Here is a 27426-nt window from a genome sequence, read left to right on the forward strand (position 1 = left end):
GCAATCTCCCCAGGAGTCATCCAGTCTCGTTTAGCCTAAAACAATTGCAAGAAAATCCTAGGTCAGAAGATGACTGGAAGTAAAGTTTAGGGTATTTAGATTGCTGGGAATGAAATTATCGCGCGGAAAGTCAAGAGTTTATCTGGTCAGCCGTGCTATAAGACTGTTTAGAGCTCAATAAATCAATTGAAGCAGCACGCCACTCATGAGGTTGCTGAAGATTCTTCGACAGGATACGACCGGTCTCCGTGTTCCTATTAGAGCATATGAGGTGGGCTCTGACCCGATTTTTCGTCAACCTTATGTTCCTTTTGAAACCCATATGCACGAAATTCAACAACCACACTCATTCGCATACCAATTTGGCTTTCATTGGTGACCGACCTGGATCCCAGAGGAACCTGTCTTTTATGATCTTTGTGCATAAGAACATTATAGACATCGTTAGCTAGAGATTCAGCAGGGATTCAAGTGAGCCGCCCGAAAAAAATCGAACTGGTATGCAAATGAATTTATCCGTTTAATTAAATTAAGTTTACATGTTTGTGTTGCTGCGGCTGTAGACGAAAGTTTAGGTGTAAATCGGTATCGAATCACACAGACGATGAGTTAAGCCATTTTTCAAGATTCATGGAGCAAAACTGAGGTGGTATATAGAAATGAATCAGTGCATCCATGGATGAGAGAGGAATACTTCCAAATTGATTGTGCAAATTAAGGAGGATGACGGACCACAACGCAGCGCAAATCACGATCAGGCCAATAATACTAAAAGAAAGGCATTTACAAATTAGCCAATCACATGACAGGATATCAGATGCTCTTCAAAAGCCATATAAATGCAGCTAGGCACGGAGGAAGCACCAAGTCAACTGCGCACGGACGATGTCTCCTCAACTGGGGATGCAGTATTTATGCAATATGTCCACCGAACCATGTTCAGACACGTTTTAAAAATGCGATGTTCTTCACTTGTTCACATATGAGAACTGAAGTCGTCCAGCATACACTGACTGAGTTGTACTAATAGGGTTGCGCCTCATGCAATAGTTTAGGAGATTAATTACCGGTGTCAACGAAGAGTCGCATAAGTGGCAAGCTATAGAAAACTCATCCGTCCGGAACACTCATTTGGCGTTGCACCACCCGAGGAAAGGGCGATGGCTGAGGTCCTGTAGTTTGCCGAAACTAAGTATGATGGGTCGGGCTGCCCGAGTTGGGTTCGAACCACGAACTTCCTGGTCAGTAATTTGTGCGCTNTTTTTTTAGAAAGCTAATTTCTTTTGGGAACTCGCCAATCGGTTCTTAGTGCGAAAATCTTATCTAATAATCAGAAACTCACCATTAAATCCTCACTTACAACCGGAATTCTGGTATTTCCAAAGGAATTTTTCTTAAAAGTTTATCACTCATTACGTCTATAATTCGACTGAACAAAAGATTGATGTTTCAGGTGAGTTCCACCAGTACCCATGTAATTACACAATCAGCCTGGTTTTTTATTCAGAATATACGGAACATTGTTGTGACACCAGAGACATTTTGGATGCAGATGACCAATAGAAATATGCATAAGATATTCCATATCATCGCAAAAAAGTCTTATCATACAGTTCCTTCCGTTCATCTTAAAACCACACGTTGGTGAAACCGTTTTCAACCCTGGGTTCCAGGTGAGCCACTCGTGAAACCAAATGTGTTTGCAAATGAGTGTATTTCGCTAATTTCGTACCATTTGGTTTCGAGTAGAACATAAGGTTGACTGAAACTCAGGGACTGCGCCTACATGATTAGTCCAAAGAAGGCTAAACCGGTCGTGGACTATTGACCAATGTTCATCAACCTTATGAGTGGTGCAGTTTTAATACTTGTTTTGTTACTCTACTAGAAATATGTTGCTGCTCTCTGATTGGAACTGGATTCACCTGAGGGCCATTTTATAGCAATAAGTCAGGTTTTGAAAACGTTTTACTGAGTACTTCATACGCGAGTCGCAAAGGAAGAGCAATACCCCCAGAAGGCAACCAGTCTCGTTTTGCCTAAAATATTTGCAAGAAAAACCTAGTTAAGAAGACGACTGGAAATAAAGTTTAGGGTCTTCAGATTGCTGAGAATGAAAATATCACGCTGAGAGACAGAACACTATCTTTTCAGCTGGAATAGAATACCGTTTAGAGCTCTACTCCTGAGGTCGGTGAAGAATTTTCGACAGCATACGATCGGTCTTCGTGTTCCTATTAGGGCCAATAAGGTGGGCGCGGACCCGATCTTTCGTCAACCTTATGTTCCTCTTGAAAACTATATGTACGAAATTCAACAACCACATTCGCGTAATAATTTGGCTTTCATTGGCGACTGACCTGGATCCCAGAGGAACCTGTCTTTTACGATGTTTGTACATAAATATATCATAAACATCGTAAGCTAGAGATTCAGCTGGGATTCAAATGCGACGCCCAAAAACCCAAACTGGTGTGCAAATGAATGTACCGTTCCACTAAATTAAGTTTACCCGTTTGTGTTGCTGTGTCTGTAGACAAGTGTTTAGGTGTAAATCGATATCGGATCATACAGACGATGAGTTTAGCCATCTTTTGAGATTCACGGAGCAAGAAATGGGATGGTGATTTAGAAAGTTTGGAAATCACTGCGTTTATGGATTAGAAAGGAATACTCCCACATCATTTGCGAAAACTGAGAAGGATGACGGGATACAGCGGAGCGCAAATCACGATCGGGTTAATAATACTATAAGAAAGGTATGTACCAGCTAGCAAATCACATGACAGGATATCTTCACAAGATATAATAACGGGGGAAGCACCCAGTCAACTGCGCACTGTCGATACCTCCTCAACTGGGGATGCAAGATTTATCCAATATGTCCACCGAACCATGTTCAGACACGTTTTAAAACTGCGATGTTCTTCGCTTGTTCACATCTGAGAATTGAGGTCGTCCAGCATACATTGATAGGGTTACACCTCATGCAATAGTTTAGGAGATTAATTACCCGGGTCAACGAAGAGTAGCATCAGTGGAAAGCTATGAAAATATCATCCATCCGGAACACTCATTTGGCGCTGCAACACCCGAGGAAACGGCGACGGCTGAGGTCTTGCAGTCTGGCGAAACTAGGCACGACCGGTCGGGCTGCCTGGTTGGGTTCGATCCACGAATCTTCTGGTCAGTAATTTTCGTGCCTTAAGAAATAAACCATCCAGAAACAATCACGAGGAAGAATCGGATACCCTGAGTTTTGCGTTTTATTTGGAATGACTGTCATTCTGTAAGTGGTGTTGATCCCTTGCATAACTATATACCTAGAAACAAGTGAGTCGGTTTACTAAGGTTAAGAATACTTTGAAAGTAGAGAATAACAGAGGTCAGCCACGATGCTAAAATCGGCTCGCACTGAAGTTGGTGACCGCGGCTTTGTTACCAGTGTAACGGTGGATGCTACTGATGAAGCATGCGAGTAGTATGTTGTTTCCCTTAAGCAAGCCTCACGTCTACTGTAAGTGAGATTTGTTACGGAATTTGTGCAATCGCTTCGTAGCATTCGTTTACGTTTGTATGATAGTCAATAAGTGTCCAGGAGAAAACGCGTTCGAGCAGAAGACGGATACACAGTTTCTATAGACTTGATGCATATGAGAGTTTTGCTTCCCTGTCCAATAGTCTGTAACTGTTCAGTTAGTGTTTCTCGCTAACTCCGCAGCGAAGGCCTTCTTCCTTTCATCAGTACCATGTCAAAGTCCACTTTAGGACAGTTGGTTGATGTCTACTAATCATCGAGAAGTCCGATGGTGACCCAGTATCCAGAAGCAAAGTAATTCTCATACCGGCACAGTGGGGCGACATTTTTTAGCTGTACACTTTATAGAAAATATCCCACAGCGATCGGGTGCCACATGAATAAAAACCTTGATAACTCACCATTTTTGCTCCTTCCGTTTAGGAACGCGGAGATGTCGGTAGATATGTTCTATTCACGTCGTCAGTGGCACTCATCTATCACGACCGTCAACCTAATTGCCCGTTTCCTTCCAATCTCTAACGGTGCGTCATACCCAGTATTGGCTCCGTTGAATTTCTCACCCTGTTGCTATTCACCGCCCATCCTCCCACCAACTTGATCAAATCAGTCGGAATCTTTGTAAGTAGGCAAGCAGTTCGTTGCCAAATAGATGGCTGCCTTATCAATGAATTTGTTTACGTGACCTCATTACAGTTGCTACTGATGTGGCAAAAGTCCACGTGTGTGTTTGAACTATATGGCAAAACCCAACTGTGGGCATTTGATCAAAACTGGATTTATATACTCATGTTATTCTCATACCTTGTCAGTGAGAGGTTCCACCTGCGGTCTAATAATTTGACAATATGGACTTATGTTCCCATAAGACAGAACGTACGAGTGATTTCTGAAAGGCATGTCATGACAGCAAAATTTATCACGCCCAAGTCATTCACCCAAAACTCTAATTCATAGATAGAAAAATGTATTCTGGCCAAAGGTTATCGGAATGATTAGACGAAAACCAGCCCTCTGTTATGAAGAAGTCATAAATCGAGAGCCAGCAGGTTGTGGGGCAGTTTCAATCATGTTCGGAGATTCAGTTATGTGTCTGTAACGTGCGATAGCTCATGTTGTGACACCGTTTTTTGTGAATTTCCTTAATCCCTCGTCAACATGTCTGCGGTACCTCTGGTTAGCTTTCTTCTACTTAAAGCCGCCGGTTATTTTTTCTTCTTCTGTTCTCGGGATGGGCTCATCAGATAGGTGAAGTCCCCGAGGTTCCATCAACCTTATGTTCTGCTGTGAGGAAACTGGAAAGATGAGACTTACACAAAACCGAGATCTTGCCGCGAACCATGCACTGGTAAGAACGGATGCCCCCGTTTTCGATGGTATCGATTCGGGCTAGTCTACCTTGCCGTTTAACTATCGGACATACTAGAATGCTAATTGAGTAAACAGCAAATGCCTAAAAAAAGAGTGGTGAACTGACCCCCGAAATAGTCTCCTTCGTGCAACGTCTTCACGGAAATAGACCCGCCACTCTGAAAAACACCGAGGGAAAAATATATCATAAAAGAATTGCAGTTGGAATTAATACATACAGATGTTTGTTAAAGCAAATTTAAAGCGAAAAAATCAAAATGTGCGCAGTGGTTGTGGAAAATCATGTAGGAAAAAGGGACGATTTCAAATCTCCGTGTTAGAATACCAGCCTGAAAATTCAGATGCGACCAACGTGCGTTGGTGATTTGTTTCCCGATGAAGCGTGTGGAAGGGTGCATCTGATTCGATGATGAGCTTCGAATGACTTTCGCCCAAAATCGAATGAAATCACCTTCTTCCATATGCATCTGCTCGTTCTGTATTTCCTAATTGGTTTGGTCATGTCATACTGCTTTCCATCAGTAGTAACCCCATCTGGTGGCTCCATCCGTGCCGATAACTTCTGTCATCGACAGAATGAAAGACAAATGTGTACTTAGAACTGCAAATCAAGAGTCCGTGCATACAACGGAAGTCATCTCTGCCGAAACCTGCCTATGGCAGTCAGTTGCACATTTTGAAATGCTTCGCCCTCCCTTGTTTTCGATCCTCGAATTTTATCCATACTGATTTTAAGAGGGAAATCTTGTTTCCATCGATCAGTATATTCAGCTTTTCAAAATCTTTTTTTGTTTTCACCAAAGACCCAAACTACCCAGCATTCCGAAGCAAACCAGTCTTTTTTGTTTCCCAGTGCCTCCAAACTTTTCGGTTTTGATGATAAATTTTCCCGAAATTTCCCGAAAATACGCAGCAAAACGAACTCCTGCCAAAGCTGTTTCTTTCAGTGTCTATTTTCGTATCGTACCATAACCTACCTATTCACTGGCCTGGATAGTGTTCAAACCGAAAGGATTATCGCAAAGATGCTACCATTTATACGCATTATACAGTTGCTGCGTGATTTACAGCACAATACCTGATAGAATCGGGGGACTTATGGCCTATGTTTTACGTGTGTGGCCTCCTGCAACGGAAAGTTACAAGACACTTGATCAAGTTCGACATGCGTAACTGCCATGTAAACGTCCGAACTTTGGCATACCCCCTTGGGTATCTGTTAAAGTTCAAATTTTGTGGGAATTTGATTGATTGGAATGAAACCGAAGGTGCTCCTTGCCTGACAGGGATTATTAGCATGGCATAGTTTCAAGGAGCTGTTCTTTCCCGAACCCCAGTTTTGTTACATAACAGACGTTTTGTACAATATTCCCGCTATTGTGTGATTTCCTGTTCTCGCCACGACCAACCACTATCTGTTATACACATATCATTCTAAAACTTGGGAATCACATACAGCCAGTCAGCGATGTAAACAAGAACCTCGACCAAACCAGAAAATGGTTTTGAACAAAAGCTTCAAAAGTTGCCCTTTTTCAACCGTGTTCTATCTGGATAAAGTTTGTCAATCCAACGTGAACTTCCCAGTTCGTTCTTTCTCCTTCATTTTTCCAAGTTCCAACATTTTCAACAAACAGTCCAGTAATATTGGAACAAATATTGCAGCTGCACCAAAAGAGCAGATTCCTAATTGCAGCATTCCGAAGCAAACCAGTCTTTTTTGTTTCCTAGTGCCTCAAAACTTTTCGGTTTTGATGATAAATTTTCCCGAAATTTCCCGAAAATACGCAGCAAAACGAACTCCTGCCAAAGCTGTTTCTTTCAGTGTCTATTTTCGTATCGTACCATAACCTACCTATTCACTGGCCTGGATAGTGTTCAAACCGAAAGGATTATCGCAAAGATGCTACCATTTATACGCATTATACAGTTGCTGCGTGATTTACAGCACAATACCTGATAGAATCGGGGGACTTATGGCCTATGTTTTACGTGTGTGGTCTCCTGCAACGGAAAGTTACAAGACACTTGATCAAGTTAGTTCGACATAACTGCCATGTAAACGTCCGAACTTTGGCATACCCCCTTGGATATCTGTTAAAGTTCAAACTTTGTGGGAATTTGATTGATTGGAATGAAACCGAAGGTGCTCCTTGCCTGACAGGGATTATTAGCATGGCATAGTTTCAAGGAGCTGTTCTTTCCCGAACCCCAGTTTTGTTACATAACAGACGTTTTGTACAATATTCCCGCTATTGTGTGATTTCCTGTTCTCGCCACGACCAACCACTATCTGTTATACACATATCATTCTAAAACTTGGGAATCACATACAGCCAGTCAGCGATGTAAACAAGAACCTCGACCAAACCAGAAAATGGTTTTGAACAAAAGCTTCAAAAGTTGCCCTTTTTCAACCGTGTTCTATCTGGATAAAGTTTGTCAATCCAACGTGAACTTCCCAGTTCGTTCTTTCTCCTTCATTTTTCCAAGTTCCAACATTTTCAACAAACAGTCCAGTAATATTGGAACAAATATTGCAGCTGCACCAAAAGAGCAGATTCCTAATTGCTTGCGCATCTGTAACTAAAGCGCACGGTTTTTTCTCAATTTTAGGATATATTCATCACAAATTATTGCTTTCAATTTTGGACCGCAGACAACAAAGGATCCTTTGGCCTGCTCTCATGCAGCACTTTACCAAAAGATATGAATTTCATTTTGATCACCACAAATTATGCTTAATTTCGTAATTACTTGATGACAATTGTTCACTACAATTTATGACCACCGTTCTAATTCTTCGTGTTCTTTTAATATTTCTGCATCTCTGTCAAATAGATCTCTGCGCGTCTGCCTTCTTCTGGAAGAAGTTGGAAGTTTTCACCACCAGTTGTATCCCTTTTCTTTTGTTATCGCAGATTTCAATGGCCTAAAGATAAGAGTTTCTAGTGGAAACGATATTAACTCCTATTCGGGTCATTTTAACTCCATCTATTGGGTTCGCCTTTTTTATCCTCTTATCCTACCTCTGTAAATCGCACACTATGGAATAAAACAACACCCTTTGTGGCCCTGACGCATGAGGAGCTATTCGGTCTGATATTTGACACAGATCGCCTATTTCGACCTGCAGCACGGCATAACCATTTTCTCAAATTCGAAACTAAAGTCAGCTAATTTCGCTTGACAGTACAAAAGTTAAAATCGGTAGAATTCAGCATCAACTCACTTATTACTGTCCACACCGAACGAACAAGTAACTGATAGACAAATAACTGATAGAAACACAAATATCAGCACAGCGCCAAATAGTGTTTCGAATTGTGTTTGCTGATTTGTCATTGAAGGTACAATATGTTTGTGAGATTGAATCGGGTCAGATGTGGCGTAATCGTGATTATCAGTGAAGTCCAAATCGGAAGTTGTAATGGATTATTTTATCCTAGCTCGGTCGATCGACTTTTCCCATTGAAACGAAGCTTTAATCAGGTCAAAGCCTGTTGAACAAGTGTGCTGCTATGTGATTGGTCTCACTGTGATCGACCAACCAAAAGCTACCGTAATGTGCAAAAGTACCGTGACGTGCCCCTGGTTTTAGGGCATCTGATTGCAGTGGAAGATTGTTTCTGTACTGAAGGGTCATTACTCAGATTTATTCGGTGTTATTGTAACCCAAATTCTCACCTGTTTGCAAAATACTTAAATGTAATTCGGCACTGAATAACTAATACTTTATCAAAAAGCTTATTTTTATGGTAATGTTTTGGAATATAGGGAGCTCGGGTGCACCGTATGATCTTGTCGGTCCGTTCTTCGAGCTTGGAAGTTGGATATCAAACGTTTCATCGCCCATCGAAATGACATTGTCAGTGCGGAGTTGAGTGGGTGAATTCCTCCTCCTCTGCCTATGCTTATATAGTTTCTAAACAGCATCTGGTAGCTCTGAAGTGATCAGTTGGTCTCGAGGCCATCTCAGCGTATTTTGATTGGCCACCATTGCATCTGAGTTGGACTCACCCCGTTCCATCTAATTGGTTCATTGGTTGCGTTCAATTCGACATTTCCGTGCTTCTGTTGTGATTGGGCCGTTTCCTTCTTGCTTAGTAGTCTGATTTTTTTTTCACTTGATTCGTTGATTTTAGCGGCCTTCCGCCTTCTCAGTAGTTTTCTTCCTTTATAGCCACTTGTTCGTTGGTTGTCATGCGAAACGACCAAAGTGCTGTTAATATTTGTATTATTGTTGAGAAAATATAAGTTACTTCGAGTGGTACACCAAAGGCGTACACGCACAAGTCGCACTTTGGGAAGCAGCAAAATAAGACAGTCTAACTTAAGTAACCACCAGTATTACATAAAATTTGTTTCTCATGACAGCATATGTGATTATTCGATTTCATGAGGTAATCCCTGGAGTAAGTAGCTTAAATGAAGAATTGATGTTCGCCTGTGAGAAATTGTGGAATAGCCTTCAAATTTCTGCTTATCTCATTAACCTTTGAACAATTATATCCTCTTTTAACGAGTACTTTGGCTGGTACAAGCACAACATTGTACTTGAATTCTACTCAGTTCATGGTCATGCTCAACTCTGTCGGGATTCGGACTCCGTTCACTGACGTGCGCAAGAATCCTCACATCAGTTGGCGATACTTATTGTAGTTTTGCAACAGCAATAAATAATCACTTTAGGTTTTACAAACCCACGAGCTTCGGCAAAGCCACTGACGCTAATTTATTCGGCTCTTCTAGCCCTGGTGAAGTTGATTTCGAACTTAAGCAAGTTCGTGTGCAAAGGTGACATTGAAAATGACATTAAAACTAACAAAAAAGTACAGAAAAATTTCGATCTCCAAGATGTGTCCACCAAGAAGACCCGGCGAACACAATTAGCACTTTTCCCAGGGCACCAGATGAGCGTTAGACACGCCTACATACATTTCTGCAGCACAGAGTTAATGACTTGTCCAGGCGTGAGAATTGAAGCGTGCCAACAAAAACATTAGTGACTTGAAGACAAAGTGAAATCTGTGGGTCTAATCACAGTAACCTAGATCTCCGTATTTGTGGCTATTCTAGGCAACATTCCCACGAAAAAAGCCATGCAATAGGCTTTCAAATCCTGATCACTAAAGTTCACCCAATCAAAAACTTAAGTCCACGTCAAAGCGAAAATGTTTCCCTTTATTCAGTGGCTAAAATTCTTAAACCGACCCCTCCTCGATAAATCGCAAAAATTGACATGAGTACCTCGAAGTAGTTGCCAACTATTTTATTACACCATGAGCTTCAATTTTTTGGGTTTCTCACTGCTTAGTGCACGTTTACAGTACTTTACAAACCTCTAGATCTTTTTAGGAGGTCATATCAAATGCAAGGAACCTTGTTTGAAAAATCTTACATACTTTCATCTGAGAAGTCGCTGCCCGAGGAGCCAGTCAACACGTGTGACCGCGTGATGTGGAACCCGTGGTTGAAAGAAGAGCTGCGCTATATCCTGAGAGCTACTCACACTGCTGACAGCCGCTCGTGGCCGAACGGCTAAGTGTCCAAACTACTGACCGAGAGGTAGCGGGTTCGAGACTCTTCGGAGTTCCGTGAGATGCGCGGTGCTGATGATTCCCAGTAAGGGTGAAACAGCTATACAGTACTTCTCGGCTTTTCAGTATAGATTGGCTTCACTTACGGGACGGGATCTTTATAATACTTTTTTTGTTTGATACACTATTCATATCAGGGAGTTAAATCTCCATGGTAAGACATCTGCACGAAGAAGACAGAGCTTTAATCAGAGTATGTTACCGTTTCAAAAAGCTACCAGATTCAGAGGAGCGAAACATTCATGTTTCTCGAATGGTCAGCTTAGTCTCGAAGCGGTGACAGTACAGCGAAAGGGAAGCATTCAAATGTAGATTGTCCCATCAGAAGACTGATATCTTCACTCACACATTGCCACATCACGTTGGCACGGAATTTCCGAGCGAAACTGACTGCAAGAGTACATACAAACTATCATCCTATACTATATCCTATACTATATCATCCTATACTATCATCAAGCATACTCTGGAACATATCGCAGTTGCGTCAAGGACTGAATGTAATGAGGTCGGAACGTGAGCTGTTGCAACGTTCGTTAACCGTGTTGTTATTGTCTATCGTTGCGTTTCACATTATCATCACTCCTATGCAAATAAAGCAGTAAAATGACAGGAAATATCTAAAATATCACACCAACAGGAGTGAAGGATTTTATCGTATGTTTTCAAAAGCTGTTCGCAGTAACCGTATGCAATATAAATAGAACCAAGTACAACAAACAGCATTTTCGTTTATTCAGTTCCTTCTGTGAGGAAACGGAAGATTTATCAGCAATGCGATTTTAGTTTTTTCGAAAATTAGCTATTGGACATTTCTAACTGTACACCTCTGACCGAAACGTGGCCTTACGATTTAATTTACGATTTATGAGCATGTCTGGAATTTTACTTCCCTTTGCATCGATTTCTTTATATATATGTGTATATACTGTTTATTTTACTATCTGTTGACGGATAAGTTTAAAATTCACGAATTTGTTCGAATTTGCCTTTTTATTTATTTATTTGTTTATTCATTTAATAATTATTCATTCACTGACGACTTTACTTGGCTCGAGCTTGTAACTGCAGTAACTGCAGTGCAATATATGCACTTACATTTCCCTGGATACCAAACGAGTGAGACAAAGGCTCGAAAAGATCAAGGGTTACGTGGCTGGGCATTTTTAGAAGAAAAATCATTGCGTGAATGAAGAATTTATATACATGTCAGTGATAAGACAGTCCAGAAATTTCACCAGCATTTTCTAAACACGTAGGTTTTATTTCCAATGGCACTGAAGACGGATGGTAGCCGTAATCTTGTAGCTGAATTCCAACTGATGTTGGGTCGTATTTTGAACTTTACTTGATGTGTCTGTCAGACAGTAAGTGAAGTTTGACAAGGCTCGCCTCAGAAGCAAACAAGTCGTATCAAGATGACGACAAACTGTACGAGGGATCTACGAGGGATCTCAGACGAACTTTCCAGGTGTTAGTGGGCAACAGCACCAAGATTTAGAAAGACCACTTACTGTAAGTGTACCTAAGTTACGCCTCCATTTTTTTCATAAACTACAGCCTAATAGGATCGTGTGTCTCCTGAATGTAGCGCCCTTCAATTTTTTGTTGTCCAAACTTTTGGTTCGCGAGTTCGAAATCCCAATTCGATCATGGAAATTATTTTATGCAGTTGTGACTAGAGTGCTCTGCCTTGATAAAGAGACTCCATTGAGCATCAGGGGTGGCGCAAAGACAATGTGACATTGTGATGTCACCTTGATTAACTTGGTTGAACCGAAAATCAAGAAAAACATGTGATGGTCCTATTTTAGAACACCCATCTGAAGAATATAAAAATTCGAAAAAATACAGGTGAAATACAGCTGGGTCTGCGGTCATCGGGAAGTTAATGTTCGGATGAATATCTGTGGTGAAGTAATTACTATTCGGTATTGAAGTATGATTTGTGCTTTATGGAGACTGGAGAGCTTGGTTTGCCTCAGGAATTTCAGCAAGGGTGAAAACGTCTATCGGTTGTATTGAGTATGACATCATCTGGTCAAAAGCAATGCTGGTTCGCTCGCCATGCCGGGACATCTAGATGAGAACACCCCATCGCTTGGCTTAATGGTTGCTACAGATAAATATTATCAGGATTTTATTGGTCTGACACGGTCTGATCGAATAAGCAAGTGAAGTCAACTAGAAATACCTTTTTTAAATGCCACATAAGTGGTTGTTGCCTGGCGCACTTTACAGTTATGGTTTTGGAAACAACAATGTGTCATCCAAATGCAGCGCTTATTAGCTTACCTAATCAGCGACAAGGTGAGGTTCAAACCCTTTTTCGTGAATTGGTTATATGTGTGCAGAGAAAAGTTTACCTCAGAATCATCTCGGAAATATTTGGCTTTATTATGTTTGAATTATTCAAAAAACTTCTGAGAAGTATTGCGTTATAATGCATGTGAATGTTTCAAATGTGCTCATTTGTCAGTCCTTGATTGCTTCAGCACAACGAAACGTATGGACCTGAGGTAAACATTTTTGAAACGTTTTCTAACACACTACTGCAAATGTTCGCCTGGACAAATTTACCTTAAAGTACATGTTCGGGAAAGTCACTAGCGCCTAACACATTGCCAAGTAATGGAACTGCTTGATGGTCTTTTACACAATGAACAAAAGCATTCGTCTTACCGCAAAATCTGTTTTAATGGAGTGCAATTTCACAAACGAGAAAATGTGGCTTCCAAACTCATGCCTAATGGATTGTGTGTGTGTTTGGGGACACTTTGTAGGTTGTTGTAGTGATCTACCTTTACTCCATTATAACGGTCACCCAACTTCTCCCGGCTCCCATAATGCTTGTGTTTTTACGCGCGTCGACACTGCGCACACAAGTAGGACCTAGTTGAAAAGGCAGTGCTTTCGATGATGATGGAATTGATGTAGTTTTCGATACCACAGGAAAAGTGCCACTTCCAACATTGAATTGGCCATTGTAAACCGGTCATCAAGATGAAGCTCGTGTTGGGTTAGAACCCACCACAGCATGTCGAACGAAATATTGTTGAGGTACAACCTCACCCTGCATCTCAGTAATCATCGAATTGAATTTCTTCGATGTTAACATTTTTACTCTGATTTATCATTTTACGGGTTGAATCATAAAATTAGCCAATGAAGTGAATTGCTTACACCCTGCTCATGGAAAGTGAGAAAAACTTGTTAAAATCACTCTGATATGAAGGTCAAACCTGCGTTACCAAAACCGTTATTGGAGTCAACGTTATATAGAGGCACCCCCACGATTGCTGATACACAAACGACGGTCGTCTTGAGTCGAAAAATATCTAAACTTTTTCCGATGCCTGCATCACGTTGCTCGACTTGCATTTGACGTCAATAACTAATGTATTTTGATAAATTGTTCTTTTCCATCAAACCATGCCCCTTGGAATGGCTTGCTTGTTACCTTCTTAGTTGATTTTAAATTAGATGTGGGTAAACAAAACCAATCTACTGTTACCAGAAGATTTTTGTTGAATGATGTTTTAACCAATCCACAAAAACCACTCACAAATTATCAATAAAAAACCCCATTTCTGATTCAAGTTACTGCTCGCCTCAGAAACTGAAAGGAGAGCCAATGGATTCTCCAGTTTCATCGCCAAGATTACAATACAAAACCTGGAGAGGATCACATTACCAGATATCCACCCAAAACTGTGGATTCGTTATGTAGATGATACATTCTTCATCATCAAAACAGCTAGCTACTGCGAGCAATCCAACTGATAACCAGTGTCTCCGGTGACATGAAATCCACGATGGAGGGGGGAAACAACAACACGATGGCGGTTCTAGATGTCCTCATCACAACGTTGCCGAATGGACCCATGCAGGCGGAAGTCTACAGAAATGTTACGCATATGGACCAAATTCCGAACTACCGCAGCAGCCATCCAACCGTCACGAACAAATCTGCATTCGGATATTATTCAAGCGAACTGAAACACACTGCAACAGAGTAGAATTCGAGGCAAAAGAAGAGAAACTCCCATACAAAATGTCAATGGAACGGTTATCCAAGGAATTTCGTCTCGGAATCTCTGAGTAAATGAAATTCGGCCAACTGGACAACCGGAAGCACAAGCAAAACAATTGCACTAGCATATATCAAAGATATTTCGGAGATGACCGCCAGGATACTACGACATCATGCCATGAACTTTGTCCACAAAATGACTGATATGCTGCGAAGAGCACTATCAAAACCATAGGGTACGCTCAGTGCAACGGAGAAGAAGATATAATCTACATATTTAATGCAGGAATTGTGAAAGTCATTACGTGGGACAACCAGGGTCAACGAACACAAGCTCGGCACCGAGAGACACGACCAACTCCCACTACTCTCTGCAAATGAAGACAGGGAAGGACACGAATTCGATCGGAACATCAGCATACTGGACCAGGCAAGAACAAAGTAAGTGAGTTCATAGAGGCGTACTAATCCACTGATGGAGCAATAAATAGACGCAATAAGATCGATTATGTCTATTAACCTCCAAGGACAAAAGAAATGCAGAATCTTAAAGCCCTGAGCTGAACAAGGGTTCGAAGAAGGATCCAACAGAACTAAAACGAAAAGACATTTAGGTTGAAGCGACAAATTATCAAGATTCGTCGAATCCGACTATCAGCAGGACCAAAAATAACGGGATCCTCACTGAGAGAATACCTGCAACTCAACCAACCACATACATGATCATGCCTCTATTGGCATGTTCCCTACAAGTTGGAAATAAACCTATTATTATGATTATTAATAGTAATATGGAGCAATCAGCAGACCACTAAAAATATGAGATATACCAGCGATCAATCAAACAACAAAGATGTCGACCACGACAGATCACGAAACGGACCAACTGGAAGAGAGAACAATAGACGACAGTTTCAACACTAGTGTGGTCGTAGAAGTCGAGAAATACAAACCACAACGCAACACATATTATGTTCGGACTAACCAGAATCCAAGTGCGATGATTATCAATTACCAACCAGGTTACAGCTGCTCTTTAAAAACTATATAGAAGCAAGTACGAAGAGAAGGACTGGTGATGTCTCCCCGAATGATGACAAAATGTTTGCAAACCAATTGCCAAGCTCACCGAACAGATCAACAGCCACCTGACCAATTACCAATTAATGCACCCGATCCACCAATATTCCAACCATGCTGAACTGGCTTTTGGATGTGAGACGTGGCCTATTTGAGTAGCGGAACTGAGACGTCTTCAGGTGCCCGACAATTCAATGCACCCGATCTACCAATATTCCAACCATGCTGAACTGATTTTTGGCTGTGAGACGTGGCCTATTCGAGCAGCGGAACTGAGACGTCTTCAGGTGCCCGACAATCGTTGTCTCAGAAACATAGCTCGTGTGGGTTGGTGTCGGCGCATCCATAATGAGGCAGTTAGAAAACGCGTTTTTGCTTATGCAACGCGTACTTCCATTGAAGAATGTGTCCAGCATCATAATATGTGGTGGTTAGGACATGTGTTACGTATGCCGAACCATCGTTTGCCGAAAAGAGTGCTGTATTCCATACCCAACCAACCCTTGACTTGGCAGAGGAATATGAAAGAGATCACGAAACGCTTGGGTGCTGTCGGTGCTACTCGCCTTTCAGGATGGGGACCGCGTGATCCTCACTGTGCCTGGTTGGAGACACTACAAGATATGGCTGCCAACCGATATCAGTGGCGTTCTTGTTGTCAGTTTCTGTCCAGATTGCCTGAGTGAATGTCTGGAGGTGTAGGCACTTCGGAATGATTGTGTTAAGCTAGCACCAAGTCCCTCCCCCATCCACCTTTATTTTTTTCTTTGCAATAAGGCTTTCAAATAAATCACGTTTGTACGGTATTGGAGGATCGGTGCTGAACACTGATGACATGCTGTCGATGATGATATACTGAGATATACTGTCTGTGATCGGTGAAAAAACAGCAGTACCGTGTTTACCAGGCCAATTGCATTCCGAAAGGTACTGTTTACGGATCGATTAATTGTACACCACCTACAGTGTGTTTTTGGCATTGCTGTGCTAATCCCTCACAGTTTTCCTAAACAGGAATCTCAATGATGCAATCAAACTGGAAGTGAATCAGATGGCACGATGCTTTTCGGAAGAAGGGCTATCACTAACTATTTCCTGGTGAGTTTTGATGGCTTTATGCCCACCAGAGTTATCTCATCATGATAATTCTTAGATTCCCTAAGATCCAGTCTTTTAAGATCATTATCTAGAGGAGGGTCGCCAGTGGGTACTGAGATAGTGAACAGCTGATAATGGTGTGAAGATGGCCGACACGTAGATTGTCGTAGTGCACATTCATTCATCCGTTTTTTCCCGAGATATTCCTCCCCCAGAAATTCGTTAAATATGCACCGAAGATGATTCCAAAGAAGGCTTATCAGTACAAAATAATTCAACTGCGGGAGGAAGCCCCGGTTGAATCTTCAAGATCTCCTCAATGACAGTAATCTAAATAGTTCAACGACTAAAAATTTGACATCCGTTTTTTCTCTTATTTCACTCACCACCAAGTTACCTGTCGAACTAATAATGTTCGTTTGGTGCGTTGTTGAAAAAAAAATCAAAACAACTATCGGCAATCCTATTAGAGGAGAAATTAATGGGCTATGGCCAAGAAATGTGGTACGCTTTAGTTTTCAATTGACAAAAGGATCAAGTGCGCTTTACGAGCGTGCAGTCAAGGGATTCAGAACTCAGCTATTAGTAAACTAGTATACAGTGATTATTGTTTAGACATTCTGATCCACTTAGTACGCGAAACTTGCGCTAAAGTGCACCAGAACGGAAATAACGTTCAAAAGTCGATCCGCAGCTCAAGATTGCCATAAACCACCTAGTCCATAATTATAAATTCCGTGACATTCACTGTACCTAGTTGAACAAACCATACATCGCGTGCCATTTGGCCAATTTTAGCAGAAAATTTCTTTTAAAATCTCAACAAATGTCAAGCCTGAGGATCTGCGCAAGGAAAAAGTTACTAATCCTTGCCCTCTAAATACCACGTTCTACACCCGTCTATTGTTTTCAACAACAGTTTACATCCGGTGGATTAAATGTGCTTGTGATTTGTCTATACTCTTGGGCGAAAAGCGAACTGTTGTGACAAAACGACAAGCATTCTTTCTCTATTCGCTGCACTGCAAATCAAACCCATTTGTGGAAAGTTACTTGCTTTATGTGTCTAGTATTCTTGTCATTCTCTTTTACATGGCCTTGAAGGGTGTGTGGCGAGCCTATATACTCAATACCCATAATGGATCGTCTTTCAAGCCGCCGGTTTAAATCTCCTACGGTGTTTGATTCTTCATGTCTGTTTCAAAAGATCCCAAGTGATCAAATTTGAGGCCTAGTGATGGGCTTCTGAGAGTAAAATTATTCCCTGAGAACATTGCCTGAGAACATCACAAACGAGGGATTCAGCTGGGTTCCAGGTGGGTCTCTCGAAAGAACCAAATTAGTTTGCAAATGAGTGTATATTCGCGAATTTCGTGCAATTTGGTTTCAAGTAGAACATAAGGTTGACGGAAACTGGGGACTGCGCCTACCTGATGAGCTACAAAAAGGGCGAGACCGGTTGTGGGCTCTCAACGGGTTTTCAGCAACCTTATGAGTAGTAAATTACAAAGATATACGTGCATCGCGATATTTCAAATATCGTAGCGTCTGACACATGAGGCGGCCTGGTGCAGCACATTCAGTTGCCTGGGAAGATCAAAAACGAGTTTCAGTCAGGTGAGCCTACCGAAAAACTAAATTAGTTTTCAAATGAGTGTATATTCGCGAAAATTATTCCCTGTTTGATATGATTTCACCAGAATAATCCCAGTAAGACAGAAACAGGACTGGGCATGTTGGAGTGATAACTATAAAGTAGTCGTCTAACGCTGAAACCATCCTTTAGAAATCCCTGATGATCGTTTAATGGAATGTTCTATAATGAACCAAAGCGGCAGGTAGTAAAACAACAGGCTTTGAACTTGGCAAGGTTTCTTTCTGCTCTAGAGAATCCTTTCATAGTGATGATTTGTCGTCTTACCCAAGAAGCAACGACATTGTCACTCAACAAAATTTAGTCGATTGTTTGGATGCTACTTCACAAAAATCGGGAATCCTGTGCCAAAACTCCAGGCACTTTTAAAATTTTGTATTGGAAACTGTCAAGTTCTTATGGGACTGGTGGTCTTTGGTTGGTTCGAAAATCCCCGCACCAAAAAGCCGCCCTCGTCTGCGGTTTGGAGCGACCTAGTTCCCTCTAGAATTCTATGCAGACTCTGACGCCTTAGTTCAGGTAGGTCTTGATACACGAAAGAACTCACATAATGTGTGCATTTCACAAGCTGAGGAAAACGTTGAGCGATGGTTCAACGTGCACCCATCTTTTCTCTCAGCCTCCGTGTGACATCCGTTACCCTCAGTGCCGTAGCGTGTGCTACTGAATACGCGTATTTTCGAGGTTGTAGAAATTAGCGACTGCTACATTAACGTTACGAATTAATCTCACCATTTTCTAAATTCCGTCTATGCACTTAACGAAATCCTCCACTTTACGTATAGAATGACCATAGTACGATATATCAACCTAGTGTCTCTTAACTTCGGCGGATATTCTCTTGTGCCATAAAGCTTCGATGTCAGCGAAGCAGTTTCACATGCTGTAATTCAGTACATGAAGAAACACCACATCGGCAACGTTTTTCACTTGTTCTACGTCAGCGATGAGCATCTTCACCTTTTGGGTAGGTTAGCAACTCACAATTTAGATCAACTTGATGGTTGGCCTTTTCGCTGACCTGGGCAATTTGATTGCGAACGTTTTCATCACCAATCGAGGTGACATTTTCAGTACGTTATTGGGAATGAAACACTTGCAATCAAATTGTCCAGCTCAGCGAACAAATTAACGACCATCTAAGCTACCTAAGCCACCAACATTTTCTTCCTTACATCAACTCGTTTGGTATAGAATTCGGTTTTGGACAAAATCTGCCTTCTTCACGCTAACAGAAGGCTCGGTCATTTGTGGCTTGATTTGTTAATGGCACTAGTGGTCGCTATCTCATGAATGGAGTCATTTAGCGCAGAACCGCTTAGATCCCTAAATAGGATTCCAGGATTTCGTAGAGGTGATACTGCGGTGATACTACTGATGGAGAGGCACGCGAGTATTATGTGTTGTTCGTGGAATTTCGCTTTGCGTCTTTTGAAAAGGGAGATCCCTTGCGGAATTTGTGGATTCGCCTTGTAACATTTGCTTGGATTTGAGCGAGGAAGATTGAAGTCAATGAATCTCCAGGAAAGTTCAAGCAGACGCGTTCAGGAGATGGATGTCCAGTTTTTATGAATAAGATGCAAATTAGAGGATTGCATCCCTGTCCAGTGGTCTGTAACCGGTCAGTTGGCATTTTCTAATAAGTAACTCCGCAGCGAAGGTCTTCTTCCTTTCAGAGGTAGCATGTGCAGTTGCCTTCAAAAACCCATTCATCTTGTTTCAAGCCCAGTTTGGACCGTGACAAGTAATCATGCTATGGATAAAAAATAACCTTACAAAGGTAAGTATTGAAGCAAGCTGAGTGAGTGCTCCAGGCAATTCCATCTGGCCGAAATGCTCGGGATGTCACGGACTCGTACCATTACCATTCGTACCCAGAATTAGATACTCTACCTTACCAGAGTCTACAATCAACAAAGGAACCGTTTTTCTCCTAGGATGTCAGCACCGGCATCGATAATCTTGTCCGTACTATCTCAGTAGACATTATGATTAAATCTCCAGTGGCGCCCTTTGTTTTCCCTTTATAAAGCAACTGTCAGGTAAGGTTATCGCTCGCAGTGGTAGAACTAATAATTTCACCTGATTATATCAGCACAGGAAAGGCGTCTTTCAGAAGTGCTTGACTGATTTGAAGTACAGAGCTCCGTACCCTGGTTAAACTGTTGAAGTAATGAAGTTCCCAGCAGCTATTTGGCTTACGCCAACTTAAACTGGGGCTTATTCGTTTGTCAAGAGTGCGTTTTTTTCAAGTTAATAAAATTATGCGTTTTAGTTGTCATTTGGTGTATATTCACCTTCGGAAACAAGTGAAGTGTGAAATAGTGAATTACACGACGAAATGAGGTGTAAGCATGCTGCTCATGACCAGTCAAAATCTTCGGGGAAGCAAATAAAACCCACCGTGCTAAAGTAGCTAAGAAGCGTACTACGTAGGCCCAACTGTCGAATCCCAAACAAACCCTCGTTTCCCATTTCAAACCGTTAATCATGAAATGACAGCGGCTACAAACTTTCTAGTTAAGCTTACGTTGGGTGAGGTCCCCGGAGGCTCCCGGGTTTATCCTGCTGATAGCGCCTCAGTCCAACTTAACGTTTGGACGTGTTCGCTTCAATGCTTTTTAAAGTTGCGGACGCATTGTTCCTGACCCCTATCGCGGTCTCTATTCTTCCTTTCGCCTTGCACTATTTGATACGGTTTTATTTCTTCATGGTCGTACAACGGAGAAGCTTCCTAGCATTGCTGGTTTAGTGCTCTAAGTGATGATGAGATTGTCGAAGAAGAATGAGTGGTACGTCATTGGCTGTTAAAAATACAATATCACTATGGAACGTGTATTTTTCTTGTTCAGCTGTGCACCATTTTTCACAAAGACAAAGTAATATTCCTCAAACAGGGCGCCTTAGAATCTGAATACTGTGAAACGTGGCGCTGGAAGAACGACGGCCTTGGTTGCATTGATGATGGCGGCAGCTCCTTTGCCCGACCCATCGTCAATCAGCTTCAGCTTGAACTGAAAGAACAAGGAGATAAAACAAATTATCTAATGGGCACATCAGTAGTCCTCTGGGGAGAAAATAGGCTATAAAGGTTCCGTGACGTGATTTTCACTCAGAAGTTTAGGCTACATTAAGCAAACATTTTCTACAGTAATTCAAAGAAAGTTGGCACCCGTCATAATCTAAGGAGTGTCGACTACCCAATGATTATTTCACGCTAATGTTCTTCGATTTTCATCTTTACTTATTTCGTAAAAATACCGACGTACTTTTCATATCGCCACCGATCTTCACACGGTCTTTATGTGACTCAACCGTTGGTGTTCAAAAAATAAACCACTTACTTAAAAAGTCTGGTGGGCTTATATTTTTTTGCATTGTATTATAGTTTGAGCAAATTATCACTTGAAGATGTTAATGAGTCTGTATGAAACCGACGTGGCATGCATTCTAGGATAGGCCCTCAGGACACTGTGGAGCACGGTTGGTTTTGCTCTCAAATCCCGTACAGTTGGTCTGACTAACCGCAAAAAATTTTGTTTGTGATATGGTGCACAAAATTCCACAAAGTACAAATGAAATCCAAGTAGAATATTCGAGATATCATCCTTTGGGAAGCCGGGGCAAGATGGCTCAAGTGTTTAGAGCGCGAATTTACTGACCGGAAGGTCCATGGTCCGAACCCGACCTCTGACTCTCGACTTATCCTGTCCTGGCTTGAGCAACCTGACAGTATCCCAGCCCTCGTGCTTCTTTCGGGTGGCATGGCAGCTTGACACAGCAAGGTGTTACAGCTGAGAGTTTGTTTTGGGAAACCGACGATGCTAATTGGAATTTGATGAAAACCATAGATCACCAAAAAACAGCTATTTTAAATTTAGAACGATCCCGTTAACTGTGAAACTGTAGTACCAAGCAAACCCAGCAAATTTCTTCCCGGAAGGAGCATAGAAAAGGGAACAGTCCCCTGGGATACTACCCTACTATTTGGAACCATAAATGGGAGAATATAATGTTTAATGATAAAATAAGGGGTGGTATGAACAATATGCATAGCCGAGATCGCACTTGATAAAGTATGTTCAGGAAGAAAGAAATTCACTTCAAAGGAGAAGCATGCCAGTGAATATTACTTTTCTGCAGTGTATGAACATCATGTTGTTCGGTAAGACGGAAAACTCCTGATCCAGTTTCACATCCGGGCAATTAGCGTCAAATCATCCAGTTCTCTGTGAGCAACAGGCAGGAAAACTGATGCATCTGAGCAAAACACCCTGTATTCCACCAATAAATTTGAACTATCAGACTGTCCGTTTCACGTATAAGAAGAGCAACTTCCTGGAAAGGGATGTTGGGTTTGTCACAATAAATGAACTCAGCCGACATGAGTTTTTTGATACCGTCAATTGACAGAAGAACCGTGAATGCATGGGGGAAGTAAGGGCGAACATTTGTGCATGACATTATGAAAACTACGTATACGGTTCAGTAAGGTTTGAGTATGAAGGATGCGCCGGCTTTCGCGTTTAGTTTGAATTGGATTCGTCTGAATAGCACATAGCATTATTTTCTGCATAATTTCAGACTTTTTGTGAACAAAAAATCAAATTCGACCACAAATCCAATAAGTTTATTAGGTAAGTAAGTAAAAATACCTGGAAAATGGAATAGTTTAGGCATGAACAGAAGCATTGAAAATTCACGTGCCCAAGCGGCAAACTGAACGAGATCACTTTTCTTCTCTTCCTGTTTTCAATACGAAGTTTTATTGGAAAAATGACATTTAAAAAGTTTTCCTACAGTGGTATTTCTGTCAATGTAAGTGCGATGGTGGTCAGACGTTGAATAGTATTTCTACGCAAATGTAATCAAATGTAATTTGTCGGAGTGGAACGTGCTACTTGAGGCGAGGTGGCCCAAGTGGTTACAGCGCGAATTGACTAACCGGAAGGTCCGTGGTTCGAACCCGACCTCTGCCTTTCGACCTCCCCTGTCTAGGCTCGGGCAGCCTAGCAGTATCCCAGCCCTCATGCAACCTCCGGCTCGTATGGCACTTGGACACCGAGAGGGTGAACAACTTCTTTCTTTCTACGTCCTACTCATAAGACAGTTTAGACGGCAAACGCAATAAATGATCGAGAAAAAACTTGGAATATTGGTTCTCCTACGGAAAGCGCGATTCAGGAGAATTGGACGGCCACATTCTGACTTACATCCCTGTCCAGTCGAACTAAATATCAGTGCCCATGGACAGCAATGGTATTGTGTAAAATATCGTCTGGTACTCAGTGGAACCCACAAAAAGGGAATAGATTCAAACATGTTTTGTGTGCAACGAAACTCACAGTATAAGAATACGGAATTAATCTAGTTACAGTTTCCACCAGAATAGCAGGAAACATAGAGCTGAAGCGGAAAAAGGCTCCATCTACTCCTATCGTGGTTCGATGACGACCCATTCGATTGATTAGGCAAGCGACAACTGAAATGCGAAATAACATAAGGTATTACTCATATGGTTAACGAGATTTACCTACCACTCCACACCTTAGCTGTGTTGAGTATGAAGGATGCGCCGGCTTTCGCGTTTAGTTTGAATTGGATTCGTCTGAATAGCACATAGCATTATTTTCTGCATAATTTCAGACTTTTTGTGAACAAAAAATCAAATTCGACCACAAATCCAATAAGTTTATTAGGTAAGTAAGTAAAAATACCTGGAAAATGGAATAGTTTAGGCATGAACAGAAGCATTGAAAATTCACGTGCCCAAGCGGCAAACTGAACGAGATCACTTTTCTTCTCTTCCTGTTTTCATTACGAAGTTTTATTGGAAAAATGACATTTAAAAACAGTTTTCCTACAGTGATATTCCTGTCAGCGTAAGTGCGATTGTGGTCAGACGTTGAATAGTAATTCTACGCAAATGTAATCAAATGCAATTTTTCGGAGTGGTACGTACTAATTGAGGCGAGGTGGCCCGAGTGGTTAGAGCGCGAATTGACTAACCGGAAGGTCCGTGGTTCGAACCCGACCTCTGCCTTTCGACCTCCCCTGTCTAGGCTCGGGCAGCCTAGCAGTATCCCAGCCCTCATGCAACCTCCGGCTCGTATGGCACTTGGACACCGAGAGGGTGAACAACTTCTTTCTTTCTACGTCCTACTCATAAGACAGTTTAGACGGCAAACGCAATAAATGATCGAGAAAAAACTTGGAATATTGGTTCTCCTACGGAAAGCGCGATTCAGGAGAATTGGACGGCCACATTCTGACTTACATCCCTGTCCAGTCGAACTAAATATCAGTGCCCATGGACAGCAATGGTATTGTGTAAAATATCGTCTGGTACTCAGTGGAACCCACAAAAAGGGAATAGATTCAAACATGTTTTGTGTGCAACGAAACTCACAGTATAAGAATACGGAATTAATCTAGTTACAGTTTCCACCAGAATAGCAGGAAACATAGAGCTGAAGCGGAAAAAGGCTCCATCTACTCCTATCGTGGTTCGATGACGACCCATTCGATTGATTAGGCAAGCGACAACTGAAATGCGAAATAACATAAGGTATTACTCATATGGTTAACGAGATTTACCTACCACTCCACACCTTAGCTGTGTGCACGACAAGTCAATAGGCATACTTTTACTTTGAAATGTGAAGGTTTCTCCTAACCTGTTTCTTTCCAAAAAGGATAACAAGAAAATAGTGCACTGCGTGAACTTCACCTCGTAACTTGCTTGATGTCACGCATTTTCGGAAAGGTTCTACTTTTGACAAGTGACCTTACGCGGCCTCTGAAACACCGAAAATCTCACGAAACGAGAAGGCGAATGGAAAGGTTATCTGAAATCTTGTAAAGGTTTCATGGAGCAACCTAAAAGGGGACTGGTGGCTAATAAGGAGCATTCTTGGGTCACACTTTACCTTGGAGTGCTTGACGCTACTTAAGTTTCCTCGAACTATTTTCACACAGGTTTCGCGACGTTTTGGTCGGCAAGGGCAGTGAGGTTGGCCTTTTTTCATTTCCTCTATCCCACTTTTCGTTACATTACTAAAAGTCCAGAATCTAGCCTACAACTGTCAAAACGAATTATTCCACTGTCCATCCGACTGTTCTTGTTTTCCCTAGCTTGATGGATGCACTTCGAATTTATCTGTTCATTCTAATCGATATACACACTAAAACATACTGAAATTCATTGCTGTTCACGGTGATTTCCAGTACCGAACCATGTTGTCTAAAAGTTCTTAGGCCTTTCGGGACATTCCCTCTGCCATTACCTTACAAAAACGATCATGGCTTTTTTGAATCTCTACGCTATCCATTTCCGATTGTGCTAAATCACATAAAATCTCAGAAAGATGACAATTTTGGGTGATTTCTCATTTATTTTTTGCACATATATCGGAGTGACAATTAAACAGATGTGCATGTAGTCTTCACAAGAACAGAGAAATGAGAACTACTTAATGGTATCTTCAGAGAACCACATAATTCTTACCTGTTTACAACAAAGGAAATCGAATCATTAGGTGCCTGACCCATTGTTCATGCTTTAACCAGTCTAATAACCATTTTCTGACAGTAATCGAATGGACAATTGAAAGCCCTAAAAGCTGATGCTGTAAACACAGTTTGGGATGAAATCCAACCTGCATATGAACATTGGGAAATGGTTGCCTCATGCTTAAGGCATTCATTTGTACCGCTAGATAAACTGATGAAGGAACCCAGAGTTCCTAAAGAATTCGGAACACCAGAGATGTGGTTAACTCTCATCCAATCTGGCAATGAAATCTGAACAAGTTATAGCAACTGGCTAGCTAAGTATGATCAGTGGGTAGCCAAGAGTGCAGTCACCATCGATTCTCTACCATGTAATTTGTATACAAAATAAATAATAACTTATGGCCATTCATACTCCGCACCGGCTGGTTAACAAGACTCAATCCTTTCTGTGTGCGAACTAATTCGCGCGGCTTCGACGATCGAGCATCCGGAGTATCAGGAGGGTAACCTCTCTATTGGAACACTACGAGCAGCTGCTAAGTCCTGAAAAACGTACCTACTCGCTGTATTACGACTTCTTTGCCCCGTTTCCATTCCTAGCCCAATATCCGTCCAACACCCATGTCTAAACCCCTCACCATGCAATCAGTGCCCTTGATCCCAGCTGTTATTTTTACAGAATCAGAATTCTGGTTCATCCAATACATGACGCGTTGGACACTAAACGTTTCGACAAATCAACTCCAGTGTGTAACCAAACGGTGTGGATTCTGATCCGTCTGGATATCCATTGCGCCGCTTCTTTTCAAAAGGTCAACTCACGGATCAACATTCCATTCGTCCCATTCCTTCACGTTCTAATTTCAACCACAATTAACACAGAAAAGTATTTTGAATTCCACAGGTTGTTTTATGACTTGATGACGCATGTAGTGTTTAGTTCCACGGTTTTGTCAACATAAATACTGATCTTTACTTCTAAAACAGAGCCGGTTCTCAATCAATGGGAAGTGTTTGGGACCGACTGGATGGTCACCGTTTAGCAACCCCCCTGAAACAAAGCCGGTTCTGTTTTGTTTTTGTTCTCTCAAGAGTACCATACCAGGTTAGATCGTTTGTAGGCATGAACAGAAGCATTGAAAATTCACGTGCCCAAGCGGCAAACTGAACGAGATCACTTTTCTTCTCTTCCTGTTTTCATTACGAAGTTTTATTGGAAAAATGACATTTAAAAAGTTTTCCTACAGTGGTATTTCTGTCAATGTAAGTGCGATGGTGGTCAGACGTTGAATAGTATTTCTACGCAAATGTAATCAAATGTAATTTGTCGGAGTGGAACGTGCTACTTGAGGCGAGGTGGCCCAAGTGGTTACGTAATTTGTCTGGAACGTGCTACTTGAGGCGAGGTGGCCCAAGTGGTTACAGCGCGAATTGACTAACCGGAAGGTCCGTGGTTCGAACCCACCCGCTGCCTCTCGACTTCCCCTGTCTAGGCTTGGGCAACCTGGCAGTATCCCAGCCCTCGTGCCTCCTTCGC

General features: G+C 41.8%; 2 protein-coding genes across 2 annotated transcripts in view; one reads left to right on the top strand and one right to left on the bottom strand.

The window, feature by feature from the left end:
• The window catches only part of T265_08484 (hypothetical protein), a gene marked incomplete at both ends in the record, with an annotated part of 31322 nt that extends 22972 nt beyond the window's left edge, over positions 1 to 8350 (bottom strand). The window contains one exon of the mRNA XM_009174298.1: positions 8142 to 8350. Within this exon, the coding sequence (XP_009172562.1) occupies positions 8142 to 8254 (113 nt within the window). The remainder of the gene's footprint in view (positions 1 to 8141) is intronic.
• Positions 8351 to 24569: 16219 nt separating this feature from the next.
• Positions 24570 to 27426, top strand: part of T265_14584 (hypothetical protein) — a gene marked incomplete at both ends in the record, with an annotated part of 9465 nt that continues 6608 nt past the window's right edge. Inside the window, 2 exon segments of the mRNA XM_009174315.1 lie at positions 24570 to 24719; positions 27291 to 27413. Coding sequence (XP_009172579.1) covers positions 24570 to 24719; positions 27291 to 27413 — 273 coding nt within the window.

This window comes from Opisthorchis viverrini (genome assembly GCF_000715545.1).
Source record: "Opisthorchis viverrini unplaced genomic scaffold opera_v5_224, whole genome shotgun sequence".
Taxonomy (NCBI): Eukaryota; Metazoa; Platyhelminthes; class Trematoda; order Opisthorchiida; family Opisthorchiidae; genus Opisthorchis; species Opisthorchis viverrini.